Genomic DNA, 13,821 nt, shown 5'->3' on the forward strand with positions numbered 1-13,821 from the left:
CTTAGTTAAAATCTCAGCACTGCCGCTATTATCTGTGTATATTGGGCAAGTTATTGAACCTGTCTGAGTCAGTTTCTTTATCTGTTAAATGAGGGGATTGGACTAGATGGTCTCTAAGGTCTCTGCAATCCTCTTTTTCCATCAGCAAAATGCACAGGCTGAGGAAGCTCAAGTGATCATGGGAGTGTCCTAGTCCTCTGAGACCATTATTTCTGGGTAAATTGCTACTTCTGTGAAGCACTTTCTTCTGCCTCCTTTTTCAACTTAGTTCTTCACCTAACTCATAAAAGTGCACCGAATTGCAAGAAATAGATTCCTATCTAGCATAGGGTGTTATGTGACAGAAAAAAATTCAAGCTGTACTGATGAAAATGTAGACTGTTGCCCAATATATTTGTTTCTTAATGCACAGGTTATAACAGCAGAGGTTTTCTCCACTACTCAAAAGATTTCTATCCCATTCATTCAAAATTATTTAAAAAACCAAGTCATGAAGCACTTTTATAGCAAACCTGGTCCAACTGTTCACAAGTATAAGCATTTCAATCTTCAACACCTTTATTGTTAACAGGTTTATTATTGGATGAAGGCATCAGACTTAGTACTAAGAAGATTCTGATTAACACATGAATATAAAGTTGGCTTGTATAATTCACTTTTTAAATAACTCCCCCTGAACATTCTTCATAAAGTCAAAAACACAACAAATAATCTTACAAGATAATAGAAGTCTCGAAGTCAGATTCTTCTCTTGAACATTAACTATTTACCCAAAACAAACACCTTTTCAGTCAACATGCTGAAAAACAAGACCTCTATTGAACTGAGACCACTATTACAGCTGAAAAAAGAGGCATCTAAGGACCCTGAATTATGTTCCTAGCACCAAGGTCACATTAATTATGTGAAAGGATTATTAGAACTGCCGAGCTGATGTGAAACATTTATTTAAGGTTTTTTGTTCTGTTTTTGTTTTTTAATCTCAGTGACAGTTTTCTTCACAAATAATCAACATCATTATGCTTACTGGAATATTATGGAGGCAATATGTTACAGTGGAAAAAGCTGGAATCAGAGGACCTAGGTTCATATCTTACCAGCCATATTTACTGCCTGTGTGATCTTGGGCAAGCCATGCAAGTCCTGGAAAGTCTACTGCAGCAATCTCTTATCTCTCCCCTCCTTTTTACTCACTGTGACCATCCTAGTTCAGGCTTTCATTACTTTTTGCCTCCTAACTGGGCTTCCTGCCTACAGTCTAACTCCTTCCAAACTATTTTTTGCACTACTGCTTGAATAATCTTTCTAATGTACCACTCTGATTATATCATAATTATGTCATAATGTCATAAGAGAAGGTGGGTTATATATATTGCATCAGAATTCTCAGTGCTTTACAGTAGGAAATAGCCTTCATAACTGAAAGATGATGCCTACCTCTAATTCTGACTGCTTCTATATATGGCAAACCAAAAATTTACTTTGGTGAGTCAGAATTCTGTAGGGGCCCCCAATTGCCTACCAATAAAGGATAAACTCCTGATCATGACATTCAGAGCTTTCTAACATATGGAACTAATTTACCTGTCAAATCTTATCTTATATTTCTCCTCTTCATACAGTTCGTGTTCTAAACAAACTTGGTTGTTTCCCATCTAATTCTCATCCTGTACTGTGGCTATGCATGTGCGTGTACACACTCTTCCTTCATAGTTCTCTAATGATGTCCCTCTCCTCTTTCAAAGCCCAACTCAGGGGCTGCCACTTGGTCTATAAAGCCCCCCTTGACTTCTCCCACTAGCTCAAAGTGATCTCTTCTAATTCTGATTTCTCAGAGCAATTCTTTGCACTTAACACACTCTATATGTCCACAATTACCTATATATATGTAGTTTCTCTCTATTATAAGATCCTTGAAACCGAGGTGCTTGTCATATTTTTGTATTCCCTAGTGCCTAGCATAGGGCCTTGCATATAGGAAGTACTTAAGAAACATTTTAAATTATATTGAATTACTTTCACAGATGCTTATTTATAGCCTGTGGGCTCCTAATCTTCAAATCAACTAACACTGAAAAGTTCATAATGGAAATTTACTTCTTATTGAATGTAAATGTCACACCAGGTTTCAAGTTCAAATCTAACTTGATTAAAATATGCAAATGATAAGACTCACCAAAGTAAATTTTTGGTTTGCCATATATAGAAGCACTCAGAATTAGGGGTAGGCATCATCTCTCAATTATGAAGGCTATTACCTACTGTAAAGCACTAAGAATTCTGATGCAATACATATAACCCACCTTCTCTTATACTATTCTTCACTGATTCACCAGAATAATCTTCAGTTTCCAGTCAGTCAATTCTTATTAGAACAGTCATTTCTAGCTACTATTCAATGCGTGTACTTTAAACTCAGGATGGTATATGATAACACACATACACACATATGTATGTATATAGTGAGAAACATTCTACCATTGTAATTTACTCATGATTAAATCCTATTTAAAATATCATAAAACTTTACTCATTCAAACTTTAATGGTTCAGAAAAAAATAAAACAAAGGTATAATTTTTATAAAGAGAGGGTTGCTAAATAAAAAGAAAGATTTCAAGGAAAATACTTTAAGTATTTGCAAATCTTTAATTTTATGTACAAATAATTGGTAAGCTTGTTATCAACAATTTTGATCTCTACATTAAAATAGTTCCCCTAAGAACCTCTATTGGGGCATAACCAAATTATAGTTACTGTGTAAAGGCTGAAAGAGTATTAGGAGTCAGGAGACCTGGATTCTAGGCCTAGTTCTGTCATTAAGTGGTTTCAGAACCGTGGGAAAGTCATCTCACTTTTGTATCTTAGGTTCATCATCTGTAAAGCAGGGGTTGAACTCAATAACATCCAAGGTACCTCCTAGCTGTAATATTCTGTGTTTCTTTCTTTTTTGAAAAGAAATACTTATTAATTCAGATTTCTAAATTAAAAAAACGTAGACCAATAAAAATGAGAACAAACAGAATTGGTGACAAATAGGAATGGCATAATCTACAGTAACCAAATACACATTCAACAAAAGGGCTCATAACTACATGTCTCTTCTTTTCCGCCTTGGCAAGCTGATTTGTCATCTTTTTGTTGCACTAGATAGAGAAAACACTGAATGTCCTTGCATTCAGGGCAATGTACTTAAGAGCTCCTCTTGAATAGAAAATTCTTGAATATTTATACCTGCTTTTGAATACTTTTGACTGCTACTCATTCCCTCTTCAAAGTTGTCCCTTTTTCAGTATTTTTTTAGTTTCTTCTGATTATATATGTAGAAAATGCTAATACATATCAAATAACTGTTAATCTTTTCTATCTTTAAAAAAAGAATACATCTTCAGGTTAAGGGCTTAATGTAAGTGGTGACAGCCTCAAGGGAAGGTTAGTATGACAACAGGGTATATAGCTAACATTTGAAACATGAACATAAATCCAAGCATCCAGAGAGATTCCTACAATTGAACTTTCCAATCTGATGCAAGAGTCCTGAGTAACAAGAAAGTGCTAATGAAATAATTATTTAGATCCCACTTTCTTATCAGAAAGGTCCTACAGTAAAAACATCATTTACCTGATCTGCCCCTGCAGCATTCAAATACAACTTGAAGTCAGACAATTTTAAAGCTAGAATGGATCTTAGAGATCAACTTCTGATTAACTATGTTATAACCTATACATTAAAATTTTTTGTCATTTTATTTATCCTTTAGTTGACTTAAACAATAGAGTTGTCTTTAACAAGTGAGACTTTGAGGCCTAAAGCTTTTCCAGTTTAGTACTTGCTTATTAGCTTATAGTTATTTCTCTTTCTTTTTTTTTTTTCCTTTTTTCTTTTTGGTGAGGCAATTGGGATTAAGTGACTTGCCCAGAGTCACACAGCTAGTGAGTGTTATGTGTCTGAGGCCAGACTTTAACTCAGGTCTTCCTGACTCCAGGGCCAGTGCTCTACCCACTGTGCCACATAGCTGCCTCCATTTCTCTTTCTTTATGAAGGTTATAATAAGATCTTTGAGGGTAAACATTTAAAAGGAAAAGAAGGGAGCACTATCATTAGAAAGAAGTGAAGGAAAGAAATCCCTGTAGTCCTTTACCACACATCCAGAAACCATTTGGGTTTACCCTCCACAGTACTGTGGTCAAGACATTTTCAGAAGACTAAATATGTGAACCTTTATGTTCAGGCAACCGCTGAGGAAGTCATTACTGGATTTCTCTTGGTAAACACCTATTGCTGGAAGGTACTTAAGGGGCCATTTAGTCCACCCTGTACTTGAACAAGAATCTTCTACACAGCTGACAAGTGGTCATACAATTTGAAGACCTTTAGTGATGAGGACCACTCTACATTTTGAGGTAGGCCATTTTCCTTTTGGATAAGTCTAATTATTAACAAGTTCTTCCTTATATTAAGCCTAATATGCCTCTTCGAAACTTCCACTTGATAATGATGACAATGTTCCTAGTTCTGCTCTCGGTGGCTAACCACAGGATCATAGATTTAGAACTGGAAGGGTCCTTAGAGTCTGTTTAGTCTGACGTTTTCATTTTACACATGAGAACAGTGAGGCACAAAAAGAGATATTTACTTGCCCAAGACCATGCAGGTAGTAACCACCTGGAGCAGAATTTGAACTCAGTTGCTTTGATTCCAAAATAAGTGCTCTTCTTTCCACAATGCCTCACTAAAGCAGACCCAGCAAAAATTCTCTTCCACATGAAGACAGATATTATATCTCCTATAAAATCTTCTCTTCTTGGGGCAGCTAGGTGGGGCACTGCATAGACCTCCAGCCTTGGAGTCAGGAGGACCTGCGTTCAAATCTGGCCTCAGACACTTGACGCTTAAACTAGCTGTGTGACCCTGGGCAAGTCACTTAACCCCGACTGCCTCAGCAAAAAGCAAAAACAAAAAAATCTTTTCTTCTTTAAGCTTGTTGTTGTTCAGTCATTTTTCAGTCATGTCCGACTCTTCATGACCCCATTTGGGATATTCTTGGCAACTTCTTTAAGCTAAATATCTTCAGTTTCTTCAAATGATCCCCTAATGGCTTGAACTTAAAGCTCTTCACCATCCTTGCTAATGTGCTCTGCACATTCTCTGGCATATTTCTTTTTACCCCTAAAATGTGGCATCCAGAACAGAACAGAATACTTCAGAGGGGTCTGCTGGGGAAAGGCAACAGCAGCCCTATACCCTCCCTAATCTTGGACCCTGTTGTACTGTTCTTAAAGCAGCCTAACATTGTATTCATTTTCTGGGTTGTCATATCACACTGTTGACTGCTACTGAACTTGCAGGCCATTAAAACCTCCAGATTTTTGTCCAGCCATATCTGCCTGCCCTTGTCTTTTATTATACTATTCAGGCACAGAAATTCAGGCATTGGAGTCTATTACAAATAGCTGAGGAGGGAAGTTGTTATGAAATAACCCTTCCTTCACTGTTTGTGGAAGTTAAATATGATTATTACTATAATGTACATATTACATTGAAAACTACAAGGCTTTGAGTAAATACTGGTCTGTTGGAGGAGGTGTGATCCATGACTCAAAACTGTGAACCCTAGGGAAACGGGTAGAGATCATAGAAGGTCTAAGACAAATCAGCAATATATGATTCAACCCATCTGCTGTTTCTCTTGTCCAAGCCTCACAGATGTGTGGGATCAATGGCAGAGAGAGGAGCAAATAGCACACCAGTTTTGAAGCAGAAAAGGACTTGCAGCTGGGTTGGAGCCCAGACAGAGTGAGTACTGAACCATCTCTTTTTCCTCCTCAGGCTAAGATTGAGGTAGTGAGGAGAAGGGTTCAGGGCTGATTAGACCTAGAAACAAATACTTTTGTGAAGTGAAGCCAGTGCTGCATGCCCGCCATCCTGCCACATCCCCCACTCCAATCTCTCTTCCCCCTGCAAAAATCAAGAAAATCTGGAAAAACCAAGATTTTTTCAGTGTTAAAGTGATAGCTAAGATTTTGTTGTGGCAGGATAGAAGTTAATAGCATATCCAGTATACCAAAATGCCAATTGTAGTACTATTCACTGGCCAAAAAAGTCCTCAGTGTGAACCTGTTTAGTAGACAATATCTCTACGGTCGACTGGTCAACTTTACATCATAAGTGCTAACAATTTTGCTTTAGAGCCTAGTCACAGGATATTTGAAACTAAAAATTTAGGGATAAATTGGACCTAAGGGACACAGAAAAAACTTTTAAGTCAAAGGTAAAAGTGAGTCCCACCAAATGCTAGATGAAACATCTGTTTTGAGTTTTTGATGGCATTGATTATAAAAAAATTTTTTTTTAATCTTACCTCTCCACAATGTTCTTTGGCTAACTTTTCCAGGTTGGCCTTTAGTGAATTAACACTTTCATTTGACAAACCTTTTGCATTCTTTAGCTCTATTTCAGGAACACTGGAAAACAAAAGGCTTATTTCAGAATTCAGTAAGTGCTGCATTGATATCACTAAGTTAATAACACATACTCTTCAACAGTTCAATAAGAACCTTACTGTGCTATATCACTTTTATCACTTAAATCTCAACAATCTCTAGTATACTGTTAATAATGATAAAAAAAAAGCACAGGATATTTTTCTCACAAGACAACTCCAGTTTATACAAAGATCAATATCATGTCATCAGAATCTTGCAGGAAAGTGGGCAGACTACACATGATTTAACCTATAAGTCAGGGTCAACTGCAAGAGGAGAAAGCATCAGGTGCCACCAGGCGTTGAAGTGCCCGCTCTATCCTTTAAAGGGGATCTGCAAGCCACAAGTCGCAGGTTTAAGGGCAAAGAGTCTTACTCTGTTCCACCCTGTGAGCCTGTTGTTGTGCTTCAGCAAGTTCCTGCAATTTGGATCTGTGTTCATTCATTCATTCCACAAACAAAATTAAATGCTAACTGGGTACTAGTGCTAGAGGATATAAACATTTAGATAACACAAAGTCTCTGCCCTTATGGAACTTATAATTCAATGGGGGAATAAGACACAAGGATTAACTATAACAATCAATTTTTTGTGAATTCCTATTTAGAGAATTCCAAAACAAAAGTGCTATGTGAGGCTTGTGGGGAAAGGTTTATTACTGATGTGAGGATCAGAGAAGGCTTCATGGAGGAGCTGGAATTCGAGTTTGCTTGTTAAGGATGGGTAGGAATTCAGGAGGTGAAGTGAAAGAAGAACATTTCAAGTATGACGATCAACTTGAACTGAGGCACAGTGGGCAGAGGGTAACTAAGTCTGGTTGGAGTTTAGAATGAAAGGAAAGAATCAATATGAAATAAGGCTGGTGTGGTCAGACTGTGAAGAGCCTTGAATGCCAGGTAAAAAAAATGTAAACTTGCTCCAGTTACCAAAAGAGAGCCAATCAAGAATTTTGAGCAAGGGAATGACAGGACCAGAGCAATGCATAACGAAAATTATCCTAATAATGGTATGAAGAACGGTATTGGAGAGGAGGAAATAGTGAAGGCAAAAAAAAATCTGCTGGGAGGATAAGTAGCAAAAGTTCAGACTGGTGGTGCTGAAGACCTAAACTAAGGTGGTTGGAGTGAGAACAGAGAATATGGAATGGAGTGTTACAGGGGAAGCTGTGCGGTATAGGGAAAAAACACTCGCTTGAGTCAGAAAACCTGGGTTCAAATGCTGTCTCTGATACTACTCATACGACCTTGGATGAGTCACTTAAACGTCCTGAGCCTCAGTTTCCTCACCTGAAAGATGAAAACATTGCACTAGATGACTTCTGAGGTCCCTTTCAAGGGTAGCTCTGCGGTCCCATGATTCTGTGATTTCAGAGATGCTGTAGAGGTAGAACGGGTGGGACTTGGTGGTGACGGGATATGAAAAGTACGAAAGAAGAAAGAATCAAGAAGGCAATAACAAGGTCTTAAACGAGAGACTAGGTGAACGAATGATGGCACCCCAGAAAGAAATGCTGAGGTCAGAATGGAGAGGTTCAGAAGGTTTGGGACACCCAGGTGGCGATATCTTTGAGGCAGCTGCAGATGCGAGTTGGGCACAGAAAGTCACTATGAATGTAGACTGTGATAGTTTTTGAAGCAGGACTGGCCAAAGCCATGGGAGTAAATGAGCCTATCGAAGGAAAGAGTGGGGAAAGAAGAGTGGAAAGGGCCTACGACAGACTTTTGAGAAATTTCCACACTAGGGGGTCTGAAAGAAGATGAGGAATCAATGAAATAAACATTTAAGATGGAGTAAAAGGGAGGTTCTCATTAATGAATTTCAGCTAGCGTTTGTGGTGATGAAAGGGCAAACTGAAATCATATCAAAAAAACCCACAAATGTACTCACACATCTGGGTAGGTTGGTGGACATTTAACTCTCAAATCCACTTTGACATAAACTTCTTCATCACCAGTCAAACCCTGGGGATGTAGAACTAAATTGATTTCTGGGGGCTCCTTTACCTAAAATTAAAAAAAAATAAGAGACTTGGGTTTTTTTTAATAGCGAAAACTAGTAACAAGAATTTACTAAGTGCCTACTAGGTGCCAGGCACTATGTAAATAACTGGGGACACAAAAAGGGCAAAAGAAATGGTGACATTGATCATCTTAGTCCAAACCTCTACCAATTGTGTTTCATTTTGTAAATATACTTGTATTTTATATAGATGTTCTACACATTTTTGCCTACTGTATATATAAAAGAAAACTCAAAAGTCATGTATGTTTAATATACCATTGTATAAAAATGTTCCACTCTACTTTAAAGACATGATGAAATATATAAAATTTCAAAATTTAAAATTGTGTATCATCTGAAATAATTGCCCTCCCCTAGCTAACTCTTTTATTGTTCTTTAATAATAATATTGCATAACCCAAACTTAACCTAGAATCTGTTTATTCTGGTCTTCTGTTTTTTATCTATTAATATGACAATTTGGGGGAGCTCAGGTTGGCTACACCTAAAAGGCCTGGAAATAGAATGTTCAGCGGCAACAGCATCTATTTGTTCCCCCTGAGATAAAAAAACAAGGAATTTATTAATTATTGTGACTGTACACACATATTCCTCCCACACACACACACACACACACACACTCTGAGCCTCAGGAGAGTAAGAGCAAATCTAGAGTCTGGGTATTAGAAAGAAGTTAGAACTCTGTTTCTCTATGGCCTTGAAATCTTAAGAAAAAAAAGTGACTAAAAGTAAACTTTCTTTATTAGAAGTTTAAAATGTTGATTTATTTGTATCTGTAATATTAAACTATATTCTACCTGAAGTATCCTTTTAATAACATTATAAGTCAATTAAATTCTTATTAATTCAATATTCTATGGCAAAAATCACCCACTCAGTCTTAGCCATAAGGGGATCTACAAGACTGGAAAGTTGTTCACACTCAACTCCAAGAGGATGCCTTTACCAAATTTGTTTATTGTATATGCAGCAATTTAGTGTTTTTCCCTCAGCTGACCACTAAAATGTTTCTTTTACTTTATCCCCAACCAAACTCCACAAAGCAAAATGATGAGATCAACTTCTAGAATGTGGAATCATTTCTGCACTATACTTGACGGGGAAAAACAGGCCATTACAAACTTGTGACTTTCATAAACTATTAAATTAAATCCTCCACTAAAAGTCCTCCTTTGATGCCTTAGGTCTCTGCCCAACCACCACTTAATGGCTATTTTTTGGGCCCTCCTGGCTCAGGGTGAATGTAAATTAGTAACTGTTTCTCTTTTGGCCAGCAATCCTGAGGGTCTTCTCCCAGTTCGATTTTTTTTTTTAATTAAAGGGGCCATTCCTTGACTCACTTCTTAAAGAGATCTATTCACTGAATGGGCATTACCTCACTCAAAAGTGAGAATCTGAAAAGACCTTAGCTTAAAAGGGCCAGGGTCTCCCATTGCATCTTGGGCCATTTCCAGCCGTCCTGATGAATATCTGACCACTGGACCCAGATGGCTCTGAAGGAGAAAGTAAGGCTGGTGACCTTGTACAGCCCTCCCTCACTCAAATCAAAGTCAATTGCAAGTCATGTCATTGTCTCTCTGATGTCATGGTCCTCTTCGAGAACGAAGGACAAATACAACAACCTTTGATGCCACATCACAGGATAGTGGTGACCGAGGGTTCTCAAAGTGGACAACAAGCTCTGGCAGGTGCTAGTAGGATGGAAAAGCTTCAAGCACAGACCCATCAAACTGATAGTATACTTGTTGGTTAAGGACCAACCTAAGTCACCAGAAGTTTAGTTACTAGTTCATGAATTATTTAGCCACACCAAATCATGAAGACCTTCTACTAAGGCATGAAAGAGTTGATATTAGTTTCAGTGTAAGGAATACCTATATGAGTGAGATTCCTGAAGTAGGTATTTCTTTTTTTTTCCTAATTTTATTTTTAATTTATGGAATAACAAGTATTTCCACAAGATAGTACAATAAAAAAGATGATTGCACATGAAACTACAAATCTACTATGCACAATTTGAAATAAGAGAAACTTAAATACACTACAGAGTATCTAAATATATTAAAGAAATCAGGAAGCAGTCAATTATTTGTTTTGCTGGCTGCTGATATAGTATGATTAGTATGAAAGCTTCATGGGAAGTCATAATAGATGAGCATCCACATATTACAATAGAATCTACCTTCTATAACCTAAACTTGCATTTTTGATAACACAAAGTTGAACACTCTTCATATATCCTTAAAACAAAAAGGTCAATAAACATTAAATCTAATCATCCTATCATTGCTAATTTTAAGAAATAAGAAGAAAAGAATGCAAAGAATAGGGATAGAGTAGTAACATTCCTTCAGAGCTTGCTTTAAAAAAAAGTTAAAAAGCTATCTGAAACAGAAATGGCTGTGGAAATTAAAGTACCCAGGTTTCACCACAGAAAGCCTTGAAGATCCTAAAACCATTAAAAAAAAATAGGATCATAGATAGATTTAGAGCTGTAAGGAATAATAGCAAATTGAGGCTCAGAGAGGTGAAGTCACCTAATCAGAGATACTCAGCTAGTAGGTCTCTAAGGTGGAATTTGAATTTAGCTCTTTCTTTATCTAAGTTCAGTGTTTTATCCACTACAATATGTTGTTTTTTCAACATATTTGAGTTAGAGCTTTGTTTGCAAGGCATTCTTTACCAAATGAAACCAGATGAAATCAAAAGTTTGAGAATCTACTCTAAGTGTATTTTCACTTTTAAATACAGAAGTTAAAATAAAAACTTTGTTAAGAATGGAACAATCCAGTCAACCAATTCATGCTGTTTAATGTCTTCGATGAAAAATCCAAAGAAGAAAAGTAAGCCAGTCAATTAGTCAATCACCCAACACACATTTATCAGGTACTTACTATGTGCCAGGCACTGTGCAGGATAGGTGCTAGAGATACAAATACAAAAGCAAAGCAGTTTCTAATGTCTATTGGGACCTCAACATATTCATAGATTAAATATTTATTTATCACATATCACAGAAACAAAACAAATACAAAGTGATTCCAGGGCTGGAGTGGGAGATTAACAACTAAGGAAAGGCTTCTATAATGAAGTGATGATAACGTTGCTAACCAAGCAACTAATCAAGCAAACACTTAGTTGATGTGAAAAGTGCAACAGAAAACTGATCCTCTTTAGGTGTCTGCTCCAGGACCACAAGATTGTATTTAGCCTAGCATATCCTCCCTGGGACAAAGTTGCGTCTGGGCCTCATTCCTTTGGCTTCTTTAGCATGTGAAAGATACTGGTATAGTAGGGGAAGTAGGAATGCTTGCCTATTAATAAACTCTTACGAACTTTAGCTAAAAAAAAAAAGTTTATATTTTAAAGTATTTGGAAATAATCATGAATAAGGAGAGAGTATTTTATATAAATTAAGATAAATTTTTAGTTTTCAGACATCCACGAAGATGGTTAAAATCAGAAAAAAGAACTGCTGCCAGTGACCACTCAGATGAGACTGAATAAAGTTCCATGTGACAAAAGTTATATTAAATGAGTTATGGTATTTTTATATTCCCTTATGCTCCTTTTCTGAAAGTCAGTGTTTTCCATAATAAAAAGAAATGGATTGTTATGTAATTATAATAACCCAGCTTATATCTGAGAAGGGTTGAGAAATATATTTTTCTCCCTTCATTGCAGAGGTGAGGGACTATGGGTAAGAAAAATATCATACAATGCCAGACAAAAGCAATGTGCTGGTTTTATTGCAATTTTCTTCCTCTTTCTTTTTATAAGGAAAGACCTGCTGGGTGAGGGGAGAAGAATTTATCTGGAAATGAATATAATATAAAGACAAAAAGCATCAATAAAAATAAATTTTAAAAAAGGAATGTCTTCTGAATCTATTTGACATAACAAATGAACCTAAATCCATTTTACTATGATGTTCATTGTTTCTTTTGTTTTTAAGTTTTTGTGTAATTTTGGTAGATAAGTGAAAAACCAAAATATTTATTTCCTTAAAATTAAATTTTAAATATTTAGAAGTAAATTTCATCAGGTTTGTAATTACTTTATTAATAAATTAAACTTAAAAATTTAGACAGCCAAATATTTTATCATTTTACATTGTGTTATTTTAATAATAACAAGGCCCATTTTCACCATCCCCCAAGCCTTTGGTATTTTCTCCTCTTTCAGATATCATGAAACTAATATCTCTATACACTTAAATTTATGTCACTTCCAGCATGATCCTTTGTATATTCAGTGCTTCTCCCTTATCTATATTCTTTAGTGTCCTTTTATTTCTTCATGCAGTATCCACAGGTATGATATTAAGAGGGCAAACTTGGCAGATTGCCACTGATAGAGAAGTAGCTTGTTAGAGAACTTTCACAGATCTTTTCCACTTTTTGTCTGTTTAGGTTCTTCCAGTTTTAATTTTTAAATACCCTTAGGATGATATGGCTTAGTTCAGTTTCTTGCTAAGGTTCCTGTAAGCCTATTTTATTCTCTACTGTTTCATGCTATTCAATATCAATATTCTTATGGAATATTATCATCTATAAACAACTAAAATTGAAGGTCACTTAAAGAGCAGTAGAGATCCCAAAGTGAGTATGAATAGGCTGCAATATATTACTAAAGGAAGGATTGCACTTGAAATTGAAGATAGAAATGTATTAATGAAAAAGGAAATATACCAATCATATAACAAGATCAAAAGATAACTAATGTATAGTCTTCGTACTCCTCTGGTATCCATATGTCTGGTGATAGGAAGCTCACAACATATTGGACTCTGTATGAAGGCTTTATGGAACTTGAATAAAAGTTCTATAGAATAAGATGTAAATGAGATGTGATCTGCAGGGATTAGAGGGAGTGTTTTTATCAATTGAATCACCAAACTATTGGTGTATCAAAGAAATATTGTGTGAGCAAATTGTTACATATAATACTTTTTTTTTAGGCAATTAGGGTTAAGTGACTTGCCCAGGGTCACACAGCTAGTAAGTGTCAAGTGTTTGGTCTGAGGGCAGATTTGAACTCAGGTCCTCCTGACTTCAGGGCCAGTACTCTATCCACTGTGCCACCCACCTGCCCCTTATAATACATTTTTTAGTTCCTAAACTGACACCATGACTTTAGAGGTATAAATGGGTACTGAAGAATAAGTCAATATTTTCCCAATAATTTTTCATCTAATAAAGGGGTGAAATGGAGTCATTTCCCCCTCCTCTACCATTTAACAATTTTGAAGATTTAACATCTCTAATCCTAGATAGAATCTAGTTTTACCATAGAACCAAAACAACTGCTACAT

At 36.3% G+C, this 13,821-nt stretch overlaps 1 protein-coding gene across 1 annotated transcript in view; it reads right to left on the reverse strand.

The window, feature by feature from the left end:
* The window catches only part of EIF2AK4 (eukaryotic translation initiation factor 2 alpha kinase 4), a 105,634-nt gene that overhangs the window by 87,099 nt on the left and 4,714 nt on the right, over positions 1-13,821 (reverse strand). The window contains exons 2-3 of the mRNA XM_027869863.1: positions 8,373-8,488; positions 6,362-6,464 (exon numbers count right to left, since the gene is read on the reverse strand). Of these exons, the coding sequence (XP_027725664.1) occupies positions 6,362-6,464; positions 8,373-8,488 (219 nt within the window). The remainder of the gene's footprint in view (positions 1-6,361; positions 6,465-8,372; positions 8,489-13,821) is intronic.

The sequence above is a fragment of the Vombatus ursinus genome, unplaced genomic scaffold (assembly GCF_900497805.2).
Source record: "Vombatus ursinus unplaced genomic scaffold, bare-nosed wombat genome assembly UNPS02014794.1, whole genome shotgun sequence".
Classification (NCBI taxonomy): domain Eukaryota; kingdom Metazoa; phylum Chordata; class Mammalia; order Diprotodontia; family Vombatidae; genus Vombatus; species Vombatus ursinus.